General features: G+C 40.2%; 1 protein-coding gene across 2 annotated transcripts; it reads right to left on the bottom strand.

Annotated features, from left to right (window-relative positions):
- Nucleotides 1-5578: 5578 nt before the first annotated feature.
- VPS4B (vacuolar protein sorting 4 homolog B) lies at nucleotides 5579-24231 on the bottom strand. 2 transcript variants are annotated; one of them, XM_063161993.1, is made up of 11 exons: nucleotides 24121-24231; nucleotides 21276-21387; nucleotides 19749-19899; nucleotides 18411-18478; nucleotides 16677-16796; nucleotides 16298-16454; nucleotides 14935-15083; nucleotides 14677-14758; nucleotides 12481-12700; nucleotides 9689-9826; nucleotides 5579-7897 (listed from the first exon to the last, which is right to left on the bottom strand). In XM_063161993.1, exons 1-11 carry the CDS (start codon nucleotides 24145-24147, stop codon nucleotides 7796-7798), a joined length of 1326 nt encoding a protein of 441 aa, XP_063018063.1. In that variant the 5' UTR covers nucleotides 24148-24231; the 3' UTR covers nucleotides 5579-7795. The 2 variants fall into 2 exon arrangements, with proteins under 2 accessions (XP_063018063.1, XP_063018054.1); XM_063161984.1 differs by lacking the exon at nucleotides 24121-24231 and having other exon boundaries at nucleotides 21276-21462.
- Between the last annotated feature and the right edge of the window lie 139 nt (nucleotides 24232-24370).

Here is a 24370-nt window from a genome sequence, read left to right as displayed (position 1 = left end):
TCCTCCTTGGCCAGCAAAATCAGTTGCAACTCCTATCCCGCCTCACAGTTCTCCAGCTGGTGGCAGCTGCCCCCTTTCCCCAGTGTCCTAAGGAAGAGCTGAATGGCTGAGTGCACAAACCAAGGATCAAAAATATGCATTGCATGGGAATCTGTGCTTCAGGGGGTGGAAGAGGAGGAGATGCCAGTGCTGTGCTTACTGTGGGGTGACACACACCTCCTGCTGAAAACTGGATAATGAGAGAAAAAGAAGAGGTTCACAGTCTTGAGAGCCCCCCTTCCCCTTTGTTTAATAAAGGCAGATAAGAGTAATGTGAGGATTGCCATGGCTTCACCTTCCCTTGGCCCCAGCTGCCTAGAAAATCCACAAGCTGCTTTAATGATTTCTAAGCTCCTATTATGATACTGTGACAGGGAGAACTTTAATACAGAAGTTCATCTATGGGGAAATTAGTTCCTTGGCCACTATAGTTTTCCAGGTTTTCAGGTAGAAACTGTAGGTGGACAGCTAAAGGACGGATCCTTTTCTGGTTTTTAAAAAAAAACAGCCAGAAAAGGCATAGGAATTACCATTGAAGCTACTGCATTGCTTGCTCAATGTCTGTATCATGTTTTGCATTCCCTTAGACACAGTCTTTACCTATTACTGTCATAATTACCTTCCCGGATATGTATTTTCATGAATGCTAACACTTTTTAGCCAGATAGGGAACATTTTTGTAGTTAAACTTGCAGCAACTTCTGGCCTATGTCTACTCAGTAACCTGGTGATTAAGTTGCTCCGCCCAAGCTGCTAGTGTGTTTTTCAAAAATAGGAATAATTTTCTGCTTTGTATCGTGCTTTTGGAAACACCTCCACGTAGTGTTTAAAGATTGACAGGTCCTACACATTTGTGAGTCTTCTCTGCTTCAAAACTAAGCTACCAGTTATACCACTCTAGTTAAGCCATGTCTATTATGCTCATGTTGGTGTGACTTGATCTTGTTACAAAAGGCCAAATTAATGATTTGTAGGCCTGGTAGGCCTCTGGTTATCTCAAGAACTTACCTTTTGTAGGTGATCTTAGGTAGCTGCTATGCTTGCAAACCACAACATTGCTCCCCAGGTCTTATTTGTGCCTCTCACTGACATCTCTTGTTTCTAGAGCTGCTTGCCCTACCCCACGTTGCTGCGTGGGACAGCATTGTAGGCTCCCATTGCTCTTTGCTTTATAGCTGCACTCTTAAAAATACCAGAGGAACTGAAATTACCTCCTCCAGGTTCATGCCAGGTTCTCTGTCAAAGTCATTCAGACAACTTTGTTTGCTCAATCTTTTAACATGAATTAAGTCTGTTTCCAGTTCCAGGTAACACACAGGATATTGACTGGCAAGAGGCACTGGCAAGAGGCTGGTGTTTATTTCTTGAATGAAATTACACAACCTCTGCCCTTGCCATCAGTCCCTGCTAATTTATCTTTGGCACACACTGCAGAGAAGCTGCTGCTACGCAATAGAAATTTAGATGTCTTGTACATAGCTCTGTTTTCCCCCTCTAACCCAAGAAACAGGCCCAAAACAGGTTGCTGAACACAAGCAATTCAACCATTCGTCCCCCTTGCACTGCTACCAAGTACATCAGAGTTGCTTGTGCTGCTCCAAGTCTGTCTCCATCCTCTAACAGCAGCACAGCCCACTGCCTTCCTGCTGTCAGCCCGGGAAAGGACAGCGTGTACAGATGGGCCTGTCGCTTTGAAGGGAAAAACAGAAATCAGAGACACTCTGTCAGCTTCTGCTTTGTTGGATGTAAACTTGCTTTGCTATAAACACTGGAAAAATATTGGGACATAAAGAGCTTTGAAATAGGATTTAAAAAGAAATCAGTGCTTTATCTTCTTTTTGAGAAAGGAAAAAAAATGGTGTGAAGGACAGAGGGTAAGGCAAACAAAAAAAGAAAGAAACCGAAATTTAAAAAAAAAGAAAAAAACCCAGAAAATTAGTCAAAAGCAACAGGAGAGGCAGGCAAAAATTGCCAATTAACATTCACATCAAAGGAAAATTCTCATCAAAACCTTTTTCTTCTTATAAGAAGCATCATGCATTTCCAGTCTGTACTGCAGTGAAGCGAGCACACTTTACACAAAAAAAGGCCCAAGAGAATAAGCCAAATAGCCTCAAAGCTTGCGGAAACCATTTTACACAGCTGACAACTAGGACAAAACCCCATAGGAGCCCTGAGTGTCAGCATCGCTGCCCTTGTTCACCAGTCAACTTCCAGCCTGTGCCAGCTCCAGGGGGTCTGAAGCACAAACCCTACACGTGTTTCTATGGATTGATTTATCCCATGTAGAGCCACAGGCTGCTCAGGCTGAACATCAACACCATGTCCCACTGCCCCACAGAAACCCCATAAATGCTCCAGCACATTTGTTCCCTGCTGGACTGAGCCCACCTAAACCTGGAATGGGCAGGAACCTCACAGCACTCCAGGTGCAGGATGGAGGTAACTTTGCAGCCCCTCCCTGGTGTGCACTGGGTGGGTGCTCACACAGGACCCTGCGTGTTTGTGAGGTGTTTGTCACCAGTGTTCCCACGTACAGGTGTGCCCTCTGTATGAGTCTGGGCCATGGCAGTGTCTTTACAGGGGCACTCCTTCTGCCTTGAAGCTGTGAAGGGGCAGTGAAGACACAGGGGGGACAGAAAGGGTTGGGCTCTGTCGGCAGGTCCTGTGGCTGCTGTGGGAACCTGGGCTGTGCTGCAGCTAAACCAGCTTTGCTGTCAGGCAGGCACTGTGCCCTGCTTGCTCCCACACTGAGAGGGGACACGTGCATCGTGGGCATGAGCTTTCTGGGCAGGTAACAAAAACAACAACAAAAAAGAAAACATTTTAAAATTATAGTGATAGGGCAAGGCAGGACACAAACATACCAGTCCACAGCAAAACAAGAGCAGATATAAAGATTAAAACAGTAATAATTTCTTTGCTATTCAGATGTCTATGGAACAACTAATAGCTGTGATTAATTAATTAAAACATCATTAAAACTTCAAGTGAGCTCATGCTCAAGTCACTCACGAGCATGAGCGTTTCAACTGGCAACTTAAATAGGACATTTGAAAACAGTAATTTCCAGATTTTCTAAAATCTTGCATAAAGCAAAAGTCTTGCTAGGTCAGAGCCTTCCTGCTAGAGCCCATGCTCCAGCCTTCAAGGAGAAGAGGAAGAAGTGATAATTTGCATTCATATGGTTTTCACATTTTCCTAACTTTCTACTGGGCAAACAGTTCACCTGGCTCTGGCAGAGCCTAAGGCACAGCTGCAAATAACAGTCCCCACTTGCTGCTGCATTTCCTGAAGGAGATGGTGATATTTATAGCCACTTTGGTGATATTTATAGCCACTTTCCCAGCCCCTCGCCCAGCGACTCGCTACTGCTGAGACATGGACGGAGAAGTAGCAGAAGGCAACTACTCCAGCTGAGATTTTTGTAACAAATTACCTGTGGATGGCCATCAGGCCAACAACAGGGTGAGTCAGAGGAAATTACTGTTTATAGTTGACAGAATGCATGTGACACTGAGCATGTTTGAAAGCAAAGTCCCTGCCTTGAATAGCTTGGATTTAAATGAGTTGAGGCAGCAGAGGAGGAGCGAGGGCAAGCAAAAGCAAGTCCTGCCAATTCATGTTACAGTGCCTGATAATAGGTCACCAAGCAGGAAAGAAAACTCTGGCTGCATTATCAACACCAGGCCTGTGTCATGTGTCAGTGACTTATTTCCTGGAGATGTCTCAAAACACAACCAAAGCCTTTTTAGAAGGGAACCTTGCTCCTGCTATGATGCAGATAGGACATTCTATTGTGTTTCCATGAGTAATGGTTGAGAAGTTCAGCTGAATGAGTCCAAAAATGTCAATTATTTCTGCAAAAGACTGGCAGATTGTACATGTGGCAGGTACCATGCACAGGTGGCATGGATGGATGGAAATCCAGTGTCCCTGAACTCAGGATATGACAAAGGAAAGAAGTATCCTTGAGTGTTTATTCAAGTTGGAGCCTCTCAGGTAGGAAGGCCGCAAAGGCGAGTAAACAGAAAATGTCACAAACCAGCAGCCTAATAGAAAAGCTCCCATCAGAAGGGTGTGTGTGCATGTAGAAGTAGGGAGGGAGAGGAAGAATTCTAATTAGGTCACAGGGACCAAAAGATAAAAACAGGACAATCTTATCTAATACCTGGGCTGTCACTACAAATGCCAGGACAGAGGATGAACGACCAATTAAAAGAGTTTTTATGCAGCTAATTATGACAACAGGGGATCTGTGGAATAAAATCCCTAGATTAGTACGTTAATAAAAACCTAAAGAAAAATTGAAGGGGTAAGCACTGAAGCTATGCCACATGAGCTACAACAAAAGCTGACTGCTCAAGAATAAAAGAAACGATGTTTTGATAAGAATTAATTATCTGCTGGAATAGCAGCACAGTGTGAAACAAACAGTCCACTGAGTTCTTGCAATAGTTTACGTAAGTTACAGGAATGGCTTTAAGTCAACCATGATTACTAGGGTGAATCTGGTTAAGACCAAAAACATGTATGGAAGCCAATCTTGAAACCAGCTTGTCATTCTGGAGGAAGGGAAGAGTAAACAGCAAAATGAAGATGTTCCTGCATATTTCAACATATTCAGAACTATTAAATAGCTTCCTGTCAAGATAATCCTCTGAAGGCCAACAAAAAAATGTGGAATATTCTTATTAAAACCCTTAAGTAGATCAAAACATCTGACCAGAGGATATTCAGCAGCCTCTTTGCTTCAGTTGACAAAAAGAGCAAATTCTGACAGGCAGGAACACGAAAAAAGCCAATTCCAGAGTATCTCCCTCAGCTACACTTGTTCTGCTCCACTAGTTAAAACAAAAGCATATGAGTATATTCAAAGACCAGTAGACTTGAAAGACAAACCAAATGAAAAACTGAAGAGATTTATGGAAGACTGAAAAGACTTGTATGCTTTTGTTATGCTAGACAAGAACAAAAAGGCAACACGTAAATCAAACTACTCTGGAACTTGACGTCACTCAGGGAATACAGGAAAAAATATAAGTTGATTTACTGAGCTATTCTAACCCTGTAAGTATGTACATCAAGAGACAGACCACAAATGGTAGGATATCCAAAACTTAATGTCACTGTGAAGAAACCATCTGTGAAGGACATAAGCACATACAGAAGTGATTTAACTGAAAAATTATTTTACACACAGGAAGGAAAATCACATTTTTTCATATTGCAGTCAGAGTAAGCAGTAACACCAGAAGGTACGAAAACAATTTGTAAGCTAACCAGCCAAAGATCAGACCACGTTAAAAATGTACAACTAATTTGTCCAGTATTTAAAGAGGTTTTGATTATTCAAAGCAAATACAGTCTTTCATGAATTCTTTGATTTAGACTATTTTCAATTAACACTGCAAACTAAAAAGTGATTTTGCATGCTCCCTCATTAGGCTATCATCAGCTATGGATAACTTGGCTAAGAATCTTGGTGATAGATATATATTAATTTATCATAATTTCACAAAGACAGCAAACCAAAAAGTTGCCCTTGTAGCTGCAATTCTAAGCAGCAAAGTTTATTTGGAATATATTTCTAAAAACAACTTTCAACATCAAATAGTAAAGGTTCTGTTACAGATGTCATCTGAGCAAGCAGCAAGATGTAAATTTAAAACATACAGTATACTTTTCTTTTGCATTAAAGATACGAGATTATACAGTTAAGCATATGGAAGCCCATAAGACAAATCAGCTTACCACAAAAAGGAAAACATAAACCAAAAACCAAAATATTCCTGAGAATTTTAAGATTGCAGGGTTGCAGTAAGGACTCTCATTTTTCAAAAGGTCAAGAGATAATTACTTCAGACAGTGGCTTCAAACCTCTGAAGGACAGCCACGCTAGTGTGTGGCTCACTTCTGAAGTGTTCACAAGGGAAAACTACAAACAAGATCCTGTTGCAATAAGGATTAAGTTTACTAACCATAGTTGCTGTACCTATGCTGGAATTCCTGCCCTCACCCAGTCCCACTCCTGCCATCCCCCCAAAAGCTGTCAGAAAGATTTGCAGCCCACTGATTCACATTTACACATTCTGATGTAACACAAAGGTAAAGCTGTGTAACTGAAGGATTTTGGAAAAAACGCTTCATCATGTTAGTAAAAAAAAGCTCAGCACCTTGCAGATCAAAGAATATTTAACTATTTTGTTTGGCTATTAAACACAGAAACAAAAGTCTAAGGAGACAATAAAGCAGTAAAAACTTGAACATAACATTGAAAAAATACTCAACATAGCTGATGTTGTACTACAACATTTTACTTCATTAAAGTACAGAAAATGTCACCCATCCTATGATTTATAAAGTAGACAAAATATGTACATAGAAGAAACCAAACCCCATCAAAAGATGATCATATTTGTGCATATGTACATAAAACATACACACCTAAAATGTGCAAATTTCTTTTAATACAAGTTAAACAAAACATTTGCAGGATAGAGTTGGACAATGATAATGGAAGATAGAGTATTCTAGATATTCTAATGATGTTTCATATCTACAGCCAGTGCAAACTTACAAGGCACAAACTCAATGCTGATGCTGTAGTGTTTTAAGTTACATTCAGGCACATCTCCATTTGCAGTTCTGCAGAAAAAGAGCAATGGAAGTGCTACTTCTGTACTAAACTGCCAGCCTTCTCTCCCAGTTCAAGCACTAAATTGATGTAACCTATATGCTACAGTTACCAGTGGGGTTCTGGGTTAATTTATCACTGAAAAGGCTGTGGCTAAAACATCTGTTCTAATCTCCTTGCATGTGAAGTATGCTATTTCCCAAATACCTCCCAGACATTCTCCAAAGACTACATATACCTTGCCAGCCTCAACACGTGGGATCTCAGAGGACATTTCTAAAGCTTTTTTCTAACTTCAGTCAAAACTTCACCAGGAAGAGAATCCAGATTTTAAAAACCAAAAAAACCAAATAAAGTAAATCCAAACAACCCCCCAAGAAGAGCCAGCAAAACACCTTCCGAGTTACTTGCATTTAACAAACTTGTGTTAAATTGCATAGTGACAGTGTGTACCAGCTAGTAAAGAGTTAAAAACAAAAGCCTGCTGTTGAAGGCAAAATTTTAACATAGCATAGCAGAAAAAAAAGCCAAATAACAGGTCCACCAATATTTAATCAAAGTACTGGCCCATGTAGTCTTATCCTCACAGTGTTTTCTTTCTTACTTTAACAGCAAACCCACACTCGCAGTATGCTGGATTAGAAAATTTTGTTGCCATTTTCCTAAATGAAATGAGAGCAATTAATACATATGCTGATTGACTGAAAACACCTGACAAATATGTTCTCTCCCACTCCTTAAAAAGGTTTTTGACCTTACTGGGAGGTAAGGTCAAAAACTAGAATTCACTGGTATCCAGGTCTAATATACTACCTAATATGGAACTAGTAATTTAAAGCTTTCTAGTATTTATTAGACATTACCACATCACTTTGCTGTCTCACCCTAAAATTGCATTTTTGTATTATTTTTCAATAGAAGACATTTAATAGACATCTGAGGAAAACAATACAATACAAAAGCTTAAGGGTCTTTGCAAAGGTATCTTCTATTCCTTCTGCAAAGTAAGAAAGGGGTGATTTTATTGGCATTTATTTGAAGTGCCATCAATAAAGACACAAGAATACTTTAAAAAAAAAAAAAAAAAAAAGGTTCTAATGCTTCACACATATCTTTGGTTTAGCCTTCCTGACCAAAGTCTTCTGTAAACTTCCTTAACTTCTCCAAGTCCTGTTCATTAACTGTTGGTTTTGTGCTAGCAAGCGACCTGAGCATATCGGCCTGTCAGAAATAAAACAAACATGTTTTCAGAAACAAGTATAGTACCACTGCTAGCAATTTTTTTGCCAGGACAAATATGCATTAAAAAATCCATTAAAAAGTTCCCATTAGCACAAAACTTTAAGTAAGCCTGAACACTTCTGCACAGAGGCAGCCTTTTTAACCCTTTGAATACAGACAACAGTCAATGAGTTTTCCAGTAACAAAATCACAACCTAAGGTTTAGGTTTAAGCCACTCATCCATTCAAGTTTTATTCATCTCTTGTTTTGAAAGAGCTGAATTTTTTTTTTTTTTGGTTAGTTGCTATTTTCAAACCATTATTAACTACAGCAGATTAAGTGGAAAATACTGAGATGTTCCCATGTACTCTTCACAGTCCAGCAATGTAGAACAGCAATTTGTGATTCATCTCTAGCAAAGTTTTACTGCTCCTGACTGGTAATTTCTGACTCTTCAACTCAGTAAATTTCCTAGATAAATATTTAGATGCTAGGAAATGGAGTTTAGAAAAAAATTTCATCGGTCTCGAGCAGCAGTTAAAATACATTATGAATAAAAAAGGGTAAAGAAAACAAATAAATTCCCAAACAAGGGCAACTGAAAAAAGTAGATGCCCAACACCTCATATTGCTATAAATGATGGGTAAAATAAAAAAATTAGTATAATGGTTTTCCACACATGATATTTGTCTCATCAGACCATAGGCACTCTGCTCAAAAAGAATTAAAGCCTTATCTTTTAAGGACAAGAATGGATTTTGGACACTGAAACATCTGCCTGTAGTGCATCAGAGCCCAGGTACCATTAGGAGCACACAAGGAACTGCTGTCTTTAATTCCAGGAAGGACTGATTAAAAATCCAATTATAGATCATGCAGAGAGAAATTTTAGGGCAGGCTTGCACCTGCATAAATCCTCTTCTGCTTCCTCAGTATGCAAATTCACACAGGAAATTATTTTCTGAAATACAGTGATGGTTCTATTTTCAAAGCATTGCCTGCGATTCCCCATGAAATGCATTGATTTCTTTCATTCCTTACAAGACTGTTTGCACACAGGAAACTACAGCAACACAGATTTGTTATTAAGTGCTTCCCACAAACTTTGTACTTAAATACAAAATTTTCTTCTGCTGCTCTTGGGCGAAAATACAGAATGAGTGTCCAGCAATTATTTTTTTAAAGTAGTGATCTAAAACTGAAAACTGTCTTACATATTTTATTCCCTAGGCCAAAGCAAGTATTTCCATATGCACAAAGAAAACAGCAGAAAAAACTGCTTTATTACCTGTAATAAATTTAAACCTAAAATACCTTTATATCCAAAATCTTCTTACATTTTGGTTTTATACTTGTATTTATTTCATGGGCAATATTTTCCTACAGAACATCACTTCCTAATTTACAGTGAATGTAATTTTCCATTTCCCAGTATTAATGCCACAATGATGAGAAGAAAGTGTATCATGGTGCAGGAACCCTAAAGGTTTTGAATAAATAAAAGCCAAGTGAATGAACAGTGCAAGAGGCAGATACTGTCTATGGATGAAAGGATGGCAGCTGCATGCCAGCAGACAAGAATAAGAAATGCTTATCAGGGATAGACAGCTGTCTTTTTTATAGCATGCCATACTGTAGTGATTTATGTTGAGAATTCAAAATGTTATCTGGTATGCCCAGCATTTCTGAAAACAAACGTCTCATCCCATTGTCCTGAAAAAGACTCTTTATCTTAAAGTCTTTTCAGAGTTCTGCAAGATAAGAAAGAAATGCTACAAGCAATACCTACCATGGTAACTCTAGGCTCCAGTAATTTATCACTTGGGACCTCCATCCATGTCATTTCTGAGGCTTCAGGATCACCTGGAGAGCAAGGGGTGTATAAATCTACCATCATATTTGGATTAGACACTGATGGTCCTTTTACCTAAAAATAAGAAAACACTCAGTTTATGGGAGTTACTGTTTTGAAGACAGAAACCAGAAGCTGAACAGCACCCCAAGCAAAAACCATTCCTTGATTTTATGCAGATGCCCTACCCATTGGGAACACACGTCCTGTGGAAGAGAAATTGTGCAAGTGTACTGGTATTATTCACCTTGAAAACATGCAGCTGTAGCCAGATACTTAAATTCACATCAGGTCAAATCCCAGAAGCCACATCCTCTTAAGTCTGAGGATTTCTGCGGAAAACTGACGTGCCAGGAAATCTGCTTGGTGAAGACCACCCTTCCTGCTCCCTGGTCACTTGAGGAGCTCATTCATCGCTGGTTAACAGCTCTCTGGTTAAAAGCTTCCCAGCGCTCTTCCCTCTGACATCCCGCCTTCCCAAGCTCCCAGCACCTTTCCCGGCACCACCTGGGCAGCGCTGCGTAGGAAACAGCGCCACCTAGCGGGAGAACAAAGCAGCTGCCTTCCCGCCCGCCCCCGGACGGACAGACGGACAGAGCAAAGAAAAGACGCGCCGTGCATCTGTTCCCTTTGTGCAGCACACTGTCCGGTACCAAGGATTTTGCCTTCCCTGGCTGTTACCTGCAGCACCACACAGCCACGGGAACTCGGAGCATACACAAAGGTTCAAGGAAAACACGCTAACTGACTATGGACAGAACTGCATCTGCTGCTCCAAGCTGAATTTAGAGCAAGAAGCAGGGCAGCAGATTGTAATATTCAAAATGCACTCTGGCAAACCTGCATTATCACACATGGCAAGGAAAGGTTTACAGTTAATTACTGACAACTGAGGAAAGCTCTGTCTGTTACAAATAATAACGCTAAGATTTTGCTCAGAAAAACACAAAATCACATCCAATTAAAGCATTAACAATATAAGTGGAATCAACTTGGCTCATGTCAGAGTGTTCAGAGTGTTGCAGTTGTGGGGTTTTTCCTTCCTTTTTTTTATTTTCTTAAGCAAAAATAGTTAAGATGCAAGAAGCGCTTTTGAAGTCGTTCCACAAACTGTGACAACTGAGGTTATTTCAGTGCTCCATGGCGAGCTCAAACATGCCTCAGATTGTTCCAAATTTGAACTAAACACTAAAAGCTGAGAGCCCTTTAGCCAGAAATGCCATTGTCATGTAAAGTTAACAACAGATAAATACTTCAGACATGACTGCTTAAGGGAAGGATGCATCTAGAAAATCCTTGATATATCAAAGTCACTGTTTATTTATCAACAAATACCGCTTACATCACATTGTTACTGTGAGTTGTCCGCAGAAGTCAAATTTCATGCCCTCTCATATTCTGGACCATACTGGATTTAAGTGTGTCTTTCACTTTGAATCTTAAGCTGAATGAGTTCATTGGATAAAACCACATGGAAAAAAAGGAGCCTATCTTCAAAGTGAGTGTAGCTGTTCCGTTCAGAGGCCTTAACCCTTTTAAGTCAGGTTGAGTTACTGGTAAAAAAACTGTAATTGTAACTGAGATGACAAAGAACTGCTGCCAACACAACATACACGGTACTTGACACCTTAGGATCTCGAGTTTTTCCTACCACACCTGCTCTTTGAAGAAGCAACAAATTAAAGCTTCCTTTTACAGCAATTAGCACCTCTGCAGAATATCCTGACCCACCTTCACCCAACAACCATGAATTTCTGTCAAAATCAAACTTTGCACTAAAAATATTAACAAAAAGTACCTTTAGTCTGGGTCTACTTCAAAATATGGTATACAGCAAAATAAAATTTTATTCAACTGATATACATTGTATATATTTTAACCTCTGTTTATAACCATTCATACTATCACTCCTTTTTCTCCATTTAAGAGTTTAATAGTTCTCAGGGAGCAATAAATTTGACTGAACAAGGCCCATCTGTGCAAATTCCCCAGGGGAAAGACATTCCCAGATGTAATGGATTTAGACTGGTGGTAAAGAATGCCAATTGGTTCTTGTACAGATGAAGTTTCTGAGATTCAAATATTGTGAAGAAATGTTACTTAAGTCAATACATAGTATATAGAGGTAACTGGAAGATAAGCCAAACAATATAGTTTGAATAGGCTCTTTGGTGTGTACCTATGTAAAAGTAAACTGGTTTTCACATTACAGCAGTGTAAATGAAACACAGACCTTGCTCAGTTGTGTTGCATCTTTACTACTGTAATTGATTCAATGTTTCTACCAGAACTCTACAAAAACCTTAATTTTTCAGTTTGAAAAATACGCCAAGTAAACAGAAAGTGCTTAAGTACAATCCATCTGTTCTCAAATGGATGAGGGATACTTTTTTTTTTTTTCCCCAGCATGTTAAGAACCACTTAACTTGAAATAGAAAAAAAGCACTTCTGTAACATTGCCATTTAAATGGCAAACTGAATGCTTTTAACACTCTCGAGAGACATTAAGAGTCAGAGCATGAATATTCAGAAATGAGCTCCACCAGACTTATGGCAGGACTAGGGGGGTACATGGAAAGGAAGAACAGTTCTTCTCCCCAGTCAATAAAAGGGACATTCATAACCATGCAGTATTACCTAAAACCAAATTCAGTTTATTTGTAAGGAATTTTCAAACTAAGACTGCTCTCATAGATGAAATAACTTGAAAAATGTTGATTCCTACTTACTTTTTTAAAGTGAGTTGCTGATTGCACTTTTCTAACAGGCTGCATCAGTGCATCACGGACAATGATGCTTATATCTGCACCAGAATAGCCATCAGTTCTCTTCCCAAGCTCTCGATAATCTGAGTCTTTTAGGTCATTTGGAGTTGACCCAAGGTGAAGTTTGAACATTGCAGCCCTGGCGTGGTCTTCAGGTAAAGGAATATAAATACGCTTCTCAAACCTGGTGTAAAAAAGACAAAACCAAAGCGTTCCCAAGATGCCAACTCATGCAGGTGCACAATGGAAAGAGCTCATGCAAATGAGCTTGCTTCTAGCAATATTAAAAAGCAGTTTCAGTACAACAGACCTTTAAAAAAAAATCTGATGCAAATATTCAGCAACCTGTTCTCATAAATAGTACTTTAGTTAGCATAAGCTAATATCCAGAATATAAAAACTGCTTCCTTTCCATTACAAAATCCTTCTCTCCAGACTGACATTTTTCTAGCAGAGTTTGAGTGCTAAAAGAAAAAGACTTCTTCCCCTCAGTTTTAAGTGTTAAAGTCTATTTGAACAGATTTCACACTCAAAGAAAGAACTGCCTGATAAGTTTATGCAACAACTTTCTACAGTCTCCAACTAAATTAAGAAAACACCATAGATGGAAGTAAATCTGAAGTAATTCTCAAGAAAATATTGGTAACAGCATTTCCTTCTTTGAAGCAGCATCTGTTCTCAGAGCGGAGATTACCTCTTACCAACAAAGAGCAACTCCAAATCCGGCTGAACACAATAACCTGATATACATGACAAAGTGGCTCAAATCCATGAAAAATTAATTTTATTATAGCCATTGTTGTACAAGTTCCTTTAAGTCTTGTGGGCTAGAGCTACGGAATTTCTCTTTCATGTTGCTGAGAATGAGAAAATGGTTTGGGTTGAGGGAGACCTTGAAGATTGTCTAGTTTCAACCCCCCTGCCACAGGCAGGGAGACCTTCCCCTAAACCAGCTTACTCAAAACCCCATCCCACCTGGCCTTGAACACTTCCCATGATCCAGAGCTTCTCTTGGGCAACACATGCCAGTGTCTCACCACCGTCATCATAAAAAACTTCCTCCTTGTGCCCAATCTAAGCCCATCCTCGTTCAGTTTGAACAACTACCTCTTGTCCTGGCATTACACGCCTGGGAAAAAAACCAAGGAACATCTCTCCACCCTTCTACTAAGTTCCCTTTATATACTGAAAGGTCACAATAAGGTCTCTGTATCCTTCTCTTCTCCAGGCTGAACAGCCCCACTCTTGTAACCTGCCTTCAGAAGAAAGGTGTCCAGATCATTTTCATGGCCCCTTCTGAACACACTCTATCAGGTCCATGTATGTCTTTTACTGTGGATCCCAACCAAAGCTGGAATTTCAAGAATGACTTGAAATTCTCAACAATACCTTCATTTTTAAATCTGGCTCATACAAATCTAGAGTCATGCAGATGAGAAGTGACATCTGGAGGTGACCTGGTCCAACCCCAAATCAAACTGAAGTATGGCCAGCTTGAATTCGGTATATAAATAAAAGTCAGTGTCAGTCACTAAAAAAAAAGATCAGTGATTCTTTAGTCAAGAAAAATGGCCATTATCCAAGCTGTAATCCACAACATAATCCTATTTGTCACATAATTGTATCTGTCCTCTGCTTGCTCTGCAGCTCAGAGAGAGATCCAAATAATCAGGTACAGGCAGTCCTGTATCTGCAAAAGTCCTTTATCTGCCAAACAGCAGTTACAAATCACAAGTTATGCCTGACTAGTAGAAAAATACGGCATTTCTCCATAAGGTTACACTTCCATAAAATACGCAAGCTATTCACCGGTTTGTTAATAGCTGAAAAGGAAAGTCCCACCCTCTCTTGCCCTTCTGAGGTGTGTACTTTCTACCTTGTCCCCTAAGCCCCCCAGAAAACCAAAAAGCAAGCAAGAAACTCCTGTTTCTTCAAGCATAATCATCTAACCAAGAAATCAGATAAACTACAGGACTGATCAACCTACCTTTCTCTAAAGGGGCAAGTGACTATCAGTGTAGCTAAGTCTACTTCATGGAATTGAGTTGCAGAACATTAACCATGTCTGCAAACATGAGCTGCATGAACACCTTAAGCACTCTCTGGCTAAAAGCTCACACCAGTTGTGAATCGCACACCATGAAAAAAGTGCCATCATACCTTCTCCTGATAGCAGAATCCAAAACCCAGGGTATGTTTGTTGCTCCTAACACCAAGATTCCTTCATTGTCAACACCAACCCCTGTATCAAGGCAGAAATAATTTCACAGTTTAGATGATAAACAAGAGATTGCTTTAAAAAGCCATCAAAATTTAATGGGGTGGAACTGCAGACATTTTTAGTATTCTAATGAAAGTTACACTTAAAAATACATGTCTTAATCTCTCTGTCTGATTTTGAAGACCAAATAAACTTACCTTGCATCTGGACTAGAAATTCTGTTTTTATCCGTCTAGCAGCCTCGCTTTCATTTTCACTTCTTGACCCACAGAGGGAATCTATCTCATCAATGAAGATGATAGAAGGTTTGTTTTCTCTGGCAAGCTGGAACAAGTTTTTCACTAATCTTAAAGAAGGAAACAGCTTCAGCTATATTAATAATTACAACAGCAGAAACACATAACTTCAGAACATGATATAGTCATTTCCTTTAGGGAAAGCAAGGGGAAAAAAGCATTAACACACAGCTACTCAAAGAAACAACATTCTTCCAGCTCCATGACTCAGAATTACACTGAATGAGAGAGCCTAGCATAACAAAAAGAAAATAAATTAGAGTGCTCCAGGCATGATTTTGCAAAATAAAGCCCTTTTTCAGTTTACACTTCTACATGACAGTCTGGACTATACAAAAGCACCAATTTAGAAAGATTCAAAAGAAAAAAGCTTTCTCTAAACATTTCTAACTGAAAATAACTAGAGATTTTGTAAGAAATAACATGTATCTTTACTTTCTACAACTTTACTTACTAAATCATTTTTGTATGACATGCAATATTGGTTTCAAATCAAATAAACAAAACAACCTATAACAAACCCCATATATTCCTAGCCATCTCTCATGAACACACTTTACTAGTTTGAAAAAGAAAAATAGGAACATGCTGGGAAATTCTTCATAATACAGTACTAAATCTCAGGCAACAGTCTCAAATGAAGTCAAGCATAATATCTAATGCCAAGCTAGTCTCCAGTTCTGTATTCCTTCTGCAACAGAAGAAAAGCAGCTTAAGGTTTCCAGCTTTCTGGGGAAAAAAATAACTCACTTCAAACACTTTATCTAATGGCCTTTCTTTCTCATTCTATCAGCTTTAAACAGTGTTGCTCAGTTGCCCCACATCTCAAACCATTAAATCATGGTTATGACAAGTATGCTTATCATTATATGAAAATCCTTTCCCTGTAAACCCAGAGCTTTTTATTAATTCAAGAAATCTCTTTTGGAAGACTATATGGACAAATTCCTGGACTTCTAGACTGCAGCCATGTTACTCATGGTCCTTTGCCTTCCTGGTCTTCTTCATACATCACACAGTAACAAATGAAGAGTTAGCATGAGCTCTGTGGTGCTCCCAAAATTTTTCTGAGCACTGAAAAGAGTTTCTCAAAATGCAGCATGTAATGGTATCTTTACATGGCACTGCAGCACGAAGCATAGAAACACCTATAGGTGGTTTTTAAAAAGACAACACCGTTTTCTTAAATTCTCTACGGCACCGTATCTCTATAATAACTTCCTCTCAACAACATTTTCCTGGACCTCTGGAAACTCCAACTTACTTTTCACTTTCACCTAACCATTTTGAGACAAGGTCAGATGAAGATACTGAGAAGAAGGTAGAGTTGTTTGCTTCTGTTGCTACAGCTTTTGCTAAGTAAGACTTTCCTGTTCCTGGTGGTCCAAATAGAAGAATCCCTCTCCAGGGCGTTCTCTTGCCTGCAAGAGAGAAACCAGCAGTTTTCAAAATGCTACTTTCTGATTATCCTCCTCTAGGCTGCTCAGAGGTTTTCTGCATCTACCCATGAAACTTCTGTCAGATGGATCAAAATCTCTTTGTCAGAGATCAGCTTGAGTCTATGATACATTGGCACAACACACTTCACAGGCCCTAGTGCCAGGCCTGACTGGCCAATAGTAAACAAATGCTGTAATCCTGACCTGTAAACAGGTGTGGAAATTTAATGGGAAGGATGACTGCTTCTTTAAGTGCCTCTTTGGCACCTTCGAGGCCAGCAACATCACTCCATTTGACATTTGGTCGCTCCATAACAATTGCTCCTGTAAAAGACAGTCTAAGTTAGAGACATATATATATCTTTTCACAATTACAATAAATTCCAATTGGTGAAAAAAGAAATCTATGCCCATGTCTATACTGAATAAAAACAAGGCATTTCTAATATGATAGAATTACATTACTCAAATGAATGTTATTTTTACAGAAATTTGACACACTTTTTTATCAAAATAAACCATGGATAACCAGAACATTTGTGAGTTAGTAGAAGTCCTGGCACCAACTCATAACTAAATCACCACTGCACTCCCTAAAAACTTTGAAAATCCATTTTAAACAATGCGGCTGCACTAGCTCAGGATTTTTTAAGATTCTCCAGCAGATGAAGTAACTTGCTGCTATCTCCAGACATGCAGCAAACAAATGGATCATCTAATGGAAAAGAGGTTTGAGAGCTAGGGCTAAAAGCATCAGAAAGGTTATATGGATCCTGCTTAGCTGTAGAAGTATTTTCTTAGTCAAGGCACATTTAAAGTTTTGCACCAAGTCTCATCTTCCTCAGTCAGTGAGTTCATCGAACTGAGCTGTAATTCAGCTTTCTCTTCAGACTGGTTAGTCTGGCATGCTAAAAATTTTATCTCAACTACTTCTAGAAGGGCAAACTTGGAACTCAGGTAGTAATAGGTTATTAAACCTATAATATTAGATCTTGTAATCGTAGCCACTACTTCCACTATCTGAAGTCAGATTCATGTGGGAAGAAACCAAGTCGGTATAGTGAGAGACAGGATAGGAGTTCAATGCTCATCAATTTTCTGTCACTTTTAAAAAAACAAGAAACTGTCTCTTATAACTGTGCATAGGATTAAATAATGTGCAGAGAAGTAGAAAAAGCACAGCACAGTTTCCAATGGTGATACAACAGCTCCTGAAATTACACAGGCAAAAGATCTGGTAAAGGCATTTCATCTTTGTTACAGTCAAAAACAAGAAAACAATGAGGTTTCTTCAGATCCATAAGCACTTTCTGGTAGGGAAGTTCTGAACAGTTCTTCATTATTAAAGGGAAATAAATATCAAAAAGCCTCTTTTTTACTGCACACCAAAGTGCTGGTAGCTGCTATACATTGCTTCACTGACTATGTTCTGTTTTTGAGTTCAAAAACGCAAACTATGCTACTGAACTGGGACAGCATCATCACTGCATATTATTATAAATGGGCAAGAATCCATGTTTCTTACTCCTAAATATGAATTCCAGTCTTTTTGTGAAAACAGTTCTGCTTACACTATGTATTTGTATCATCATTTCCTTAGCCTCTAGGCAACAGGCTAGTGCACTTCAGAGTAAAAAACCACTAAATCAGTTTAGCCACCAGCTAGTTGGGATTTTGCAACTTCCTATCTTGATAGGTGATACAATTTTAACATGAAGTACAGGGTGCAGGAGATACATTTCAATGTAGTCACTGTATAAGTTCATGGCACACAAATCCTTTTACTTCCATAAAGACTGTGCTTTTGCACATCAAGATTACATACTAGCTGAGCTACTAACAGACATTAAGTTAATCCATACAATTTAGATGGCAAAAATACAGGAACTTGCTTAACTGAAGTAATCCCTATTTAAAGAAAAGGATGCTCCAAATTACCTTGAAGTTGATTCTGTAGCTTCTTTTTTTCTGGGTCCTCTGATTCCCCTTCCCCATCACTGTCATTCCTGATTTGGAAACGAAATGTTGAAATACAGTAAGAGAGACTTCTGTCTTAGGATAAAAATCAGAATGCAAAAAGCAGAAAACTCATCAGGCTGAGGAACTAAAGAAACACGGAGATGCTTTCAGACCTCTAGAGGTTTACATGACTGTAAAAATGCAGAAGGAGACTTTTCTCTAATTTCTTTCCCATTCACCCTCCTTTGCCATTTCAACTTCCTCTTATGGGTCTGAGCCCTCTTAAGACACTTCTGTGTGTTCTGAGCCAGCTTTTAGAAACACAATCCCTTATATATAGCAACACAGAAGTGCTGGAATGGTTTGTTTGTAGACATTGGCACTTCTCCTCTATCTGGACATGCAACAGGACCTGGCCAATTATATCTAGTACTATGAAACTCTCATCAGAGCAAAGGAGACTGGAAATTAAAGCAAAAGAGACTAGAGAGGGAACAATTGGAGTGGAGGTCATGAAAATACATGTAGCCTTTGTGGTATTACCATTTCCTTCTAATATAAATTAAGCCAAAGATGGTACACCTCAAAAAATAAGGCTGATGAAATGAGCAGACATTTAAAAAGACTGAAAATCAGGTGAAGTTTTAAGAGACAACTGAGCAACTTTAGCTGTTCAGGACTCCTAGAAAGGGCAGTCCCACCAGAAGGTATAATCCTGAATTCTTCCTCTCTCCTACCCCCATAAAGGGAGTAGCAAAGGCAAAAGAGGCTGGGCTTGTTTGGGAGGCTCTGCTTGTTCAACTCTCTGATATGCAAAGTGAGAAACAAATCTAAGAGAAGGGAAGCAGTGGAGAGACCAGGCAGCAGCAACACATTGGAAGGATTCAGTCCACCTTACAGAACTTTACCCTACACAGGGCTTTTCATCTCTTCTCAAGTATGAGACAGATCAAACTCAGTAACCCCAGTAATCACCAGTCTGAAATTATTTTCTAGTTACTAAGTATTTAAAAGCAAAAAGCCTTGAAAGGTCATCAAGCTCCTTGCCATTAAATCAAATAATCATTGGATTCAGCTGTTAGTCTGAAGGAGATTTTATTCTTCAGTGAATTTCCTATGCAAATGTTCATATTTTAGTAAACAAGCACAGAAATGCTTGTGATTGTAACTCAAGTTATTTTTATTAGCCCACTGTACTTCAGCATTAGTAGTCATCTGAAGCATTTCAGAAACAAATTAAAATGATCTTTGAAGAGTAGAAGTTTAGAATAAGTTGAGTTCAGGAAGTATTTTGCTTTACCTTCTCCAAAAACATACCCTTTTCCTTCAGCAGGACCAGACTCTTTAACTGGTTTTGGTGCAGTTTTTCCTCTCTTTTTCAGATATTCTTTCAGCTTTTCTGCTCGATCCAAGTATTCAGTACATTTTGCTCTAATGCTTTGTTTTGCTTTATCACCCTGTGCTTCATCTGAGAGTTTGAAGATAAACAATTCTTTGTTAACAGCAAACACATGTGTATCAATCAAAAAACAAGACTAAAGATCTGTCTTCTTTATCTCTTATGAATGTACCTCTCTCAGGGCTCATGACATAACCAAACATCTCAACTACTTATTTTTCCACTGTACCTTGGAAAGAACTGACCAGAAGGATGTCATATCAAATATTCACCTGAACATTGCCTTGGCTTAAAATTTTACTCTAAAGGATTAAGGACATTAGCACTGGAAGCTTTTCTGTCAGCCTTTCAAGCTGCTAGACATTGCCTTAATAACTGCTTTTCTAAAATAGCTAATCAAGAAGCTGCTTGTGCTAGGCAATTTTTATTTAGAACCATACTTGATTCTTCCATAGCCTGCTAATTTTAAAAGATAAAGAAACATTACATAAAACATCTGAAAGAACTAAATGTGTTTCAACAGCCACACTGTTCTCATAATCACTATTACAGCATTTCAAACCAATGATCAAAATTTAACATGTCGGGTTTTTGAGCTAAGTTTCCAAAAGTCCATCAATATCGTTAAAAGCATAGAAAGTGATATTCTGAGAAAGTCTGTAATATTTAAATGGACAGGAAGTTATAAACATAGATTATCCTAATAATAAAGGACTATAAAGAAAACTATTTTTTTCAAATCATGAAGATTTGTAAGTGTGCTTTTGTCAGGCAAGCAACCTTAGCCCACTTAGATTAGGGCTGTACCCACATTAAGAAAGTCAATTCCTTGCATACAAACACTGAATGTGGCACAAAAGGAACACAGAAGTGTGAAAAGGCATAAAGTAACGAGAACATGGAAACTAAAGAAAAATTGCTACATACAAGTCCATCTCATACATTTCCTCGGCCAAGATAAACAGCAAGACTATGACATTAAGGAGCAAAAAATGTCAGCAGAGAGGCTTTAGAAGGGCAAGCAGCATGAATTAAAGGTGCAAAAAGCACTCTGCAGATACAGCAGACTTCATGTGTAACATGGTTTTCAGCACAACAGAAATACAGGGATCCCTGTACTTATGGTCATATTTCCTCGTGCAGTGGCCAGCTTGAAACACTGCTACAAAAGTCCAGAGGAGAGACAGCAAACACCTGCCTCCTGTCTTAAAAAAACCTAAAACAAAACACAAGTAAAAAATAATCTAATTTCTTACAAGAATGGAGCAAGCACACAACACAGTAAAGGTAAAAGCTGCAAAATATCTGACCTCAGTCAAACTACAACTAGCAAGTATCAACTGTTGATGAGAGCAAAAATTTAAATACTGATGTCAACATAAGAGATTGCTCTTGTGCAATCTGACGACTAAACTCTACTGAATCATCCAACACATCACACTTACATTTAACAACATGGAGAAAATACTGCACGGCGTGTTGGTACAAGCGGAAGGCTTCCTCATAGTTTCCTGCTTTATCTTCTTGTGCTGCCTTGCTAGCAAGGTCTATTGCTTTCTGTAACACAAACAAATAATTAACTGCTGTACAAGAGCATTTTCCGTGATCAGAGACCATTTAAGCTCTTACTGTTCTTTGAGGGACAGTTTTTCAGCTCCTTCACATTTGTCTCCTCAAAGTTGTATTTCCATCCTTCCATGAACAGCAGGATTTACAAACTGCTGAAATTTACTAGCACACAGAAAAGTGCAAGTGAGAAGGACAAGTTTCTGTGTACTAAGCTGGGACTACTATTTTGTCTATGTAGTCTGCCCTACCAATCTCTTACATTTCTTATGGAAAGATTTGGAAATCCATTATAAGGCTTGGGTTTTTTTTTATCACAGACATATAAACTTTGAACTATGATACAGTTATGCTGTTTAAGGTGTGCTTTAGGGGTGCACTTGACAGTGCTGGGTTAATGGCTGGACTCAAACTTTTCCAGCCTAAACAATTCTAAGATTCTATGACCAATGACATCAGTAAACCCTGTAAACAGCAAAGTCAATATAGGAAGTACTTGATAACAATCACTGAAACTAGCACTATCACTCTTCAAACATTATGCTGGAAGACATCTTCAAAGACCAGCAAAAGTTGCTTAGTTTCTCTAGGAGGATTTAGATTCTCAATATCCTAGTGAGAAATTTCAATTATCACTCCAGTGGAAGAGGAGAAAAAAACCAAACCCAAACAGATAGAGAACATACCCAAATCTTAAGGACCAAAGAGTTCTATGAGAAGTTAAGAATGGATTTTTACTTTATTTGTTCAGCTAGTTTCAAATAAATCTGACTGAGATCTAAGCCACTGTATTGCACACACTGCTCTATGGATTTATTGTACCACCTCTATTCCATTGCTTGCTTGTTAGTGCTTATTACTTTTCATTACACTTTCCTTCTTGGAATGCCCATACCACTTCCAGACAATTAAAACTGTCATTTTGACCACTGGTAAGTTGAAAGTTGAAAATAAGCACTCAGCCAGAATTAACCAACACCACCTAAATATTCTATAGTCCTTCACCTATTTTTTCCCATGTGGTTCCCTTTCCTAAGCATTGTGAGTATGCTCAGGATGATTATGTAATGTCAGGGAGCAAGGCTGAGAGTTTGAACTGCAGCAAGGAGTTTCCATTAGACACTCCAGTACAGATACTCTTGCCACTACCTACACTCTGATGTGTTTCAGGCAGAAAAAAGCTAGTAAACAACAGCCATGAAAGAAACTGCAAAATATAGCATTCTACTGCTTTGTGTTGCTGTCTTGGAAGCAAAGATCATCTCAACAGATCTATCTGAAATCAAAGGTATGTAAAAACAATGAAGCAATCAAACAGACCGTGGCTCTGTTGTGGCAAGTGCTGGAGCACTGTGAGCATCTGTTTCTTTGGAACAGAACCAAAGTCTTTCCTTTTTGGAGAGGCTGGGAGCTCAGGAGCAGTTTCCCAGGTATGAATGGACAGCTGCCTCCTGCTGCCCATTTTATGGTGACTCCCTTATGCACCTCTGTGCACCATTCAAATCTAGCAACAGAGCAAAAGTTAACCCCCCAAACAGTTATTTTCATATCAAAGTTCTTAAGTCCCGTCAGTGACTTTAATTATCACATGACATAGTAACTGTATTATTGCCCAATACCCAGGGCAACCCCCTGCACCCAGTACAACAAAGACAGTGATACACGTGACATTAATTCCAAAGAATAAATGGCAAAGATCACCTGCTAAAACAGAACTGTGAGAAAAAAGGGCATGTCACAGACCTGCTCTTCTGAAATGGGCAGAAGTCTGCATCACGTATTGCCTGGTTTTGCTATACTCTCTTTTTGTAAACAGCCGAAGACTATTACCTGGCTATTAGATTCTCAGCTCTAACACTTCATTACATCAGCTGCATCTTAGCCTGTTACTGTGAAGAACACCACTGTTATCAAACAGAAAACATTATTAGAAACTTGTATGAACTAGGGCATAGATGGCCAGCTCTGAGGCACAAACTGCTTTATCAGGCCATGGATTTATAGTTTGATGAACATCACCCAAGCAAAGAATGTCATCTTAAAGAGGTGTCATTCTTCTCCTGGTTATTATAAACCCTATAACGTCTCCTCTAGCTTTGTCAATGCAAACAACACACTGCCAGTGTAAACACTGCACACAAAAATGATCACGGTTCAAAACAGCCGGAGAGAAAGAGAAAGCAGGGCTGTTTGGACCGCACTTATTTCACTTCGGGGTTTGTTTTGCCGGCCAGCCGCAGCACCGATGACACCGCCGGAGCCAAGGGTTAACACAAGCGGAACAGCAGAGCAGGCAAAGGCTTCCCACAGCCAGCAGGAGCCTTGCGGCAACACAAGCCAAACCACGCGTCCGGAGCAGAAGCGGCAGCAGCGCTTCCCGGCCGGGCGCTAGGCCCCGCCGCCCGCGTCCCGCAGGGTTGGTGCCCCCGGGCCCCCCTTCCCGGGCCCCTCCGCAGGGTCTCAGGCCCGGGGCGATGAGGGCTGACCCGCGGGCTCTGACACCCCGGGCCAAGCCGAGTTCCCCTCGGCTGCGGTGCCCCCGGCCCGCTGAGCAGGGGCGTTCGCGCTCGCTGTGCCCCCGCTCCGCCCGCAGCCCCGGCCCAGGACACCCCCGGCCCGGGACGCTGCCGGCCCCGCTCCTTCCTGGCGCCGCCCCCCGCCCGCCGCCGCTTGCCGGGTCCGCCCCGCGCCGGGCAGGGCAGGGTAGGGCCGGCGTGGCTGTACCTGCAGGTTGCCGGTGTTGGCCGCCATGGCGAAGCGCCGAGGGGAGGGGAGACAGCGGCAGGAGAGTGGCGCGGGGAGCGGGCCCGGCCGCCGGTGGCGCAGCGCCCCTGCCCCGCCGCCCGCGGAACCCGAACCGCGGCCTCCGCTGCCGCTTCCGCGCCGAGCGCCGAGCGCCGCTTCCGCCTCCGCTTCCGGGCACGCCCCGAGCGCCCGGCCCGCCCCGGCCGCGGGTGCGCCCCGGGCCGCGCTC

Source organism: Melospiza melodia, chromosome 1 (genome assembly GCF_035770615.1).
Source record: "Melospiza melodia melodia isolate bMelMel2 chromosome 1, bMelMel2.pri, whole genome shotgun sequence".
Classification (NCBI taxonomy): domain Eukaryota; kingdom Metazoa; phylum Chordata; class Aves; order Passeriformes; family Passerellidae; genus Melospiza; species Melospiza melodia.
This window is presented reverse-complemented; position numbering and strand designations above follow the sequence as displayed.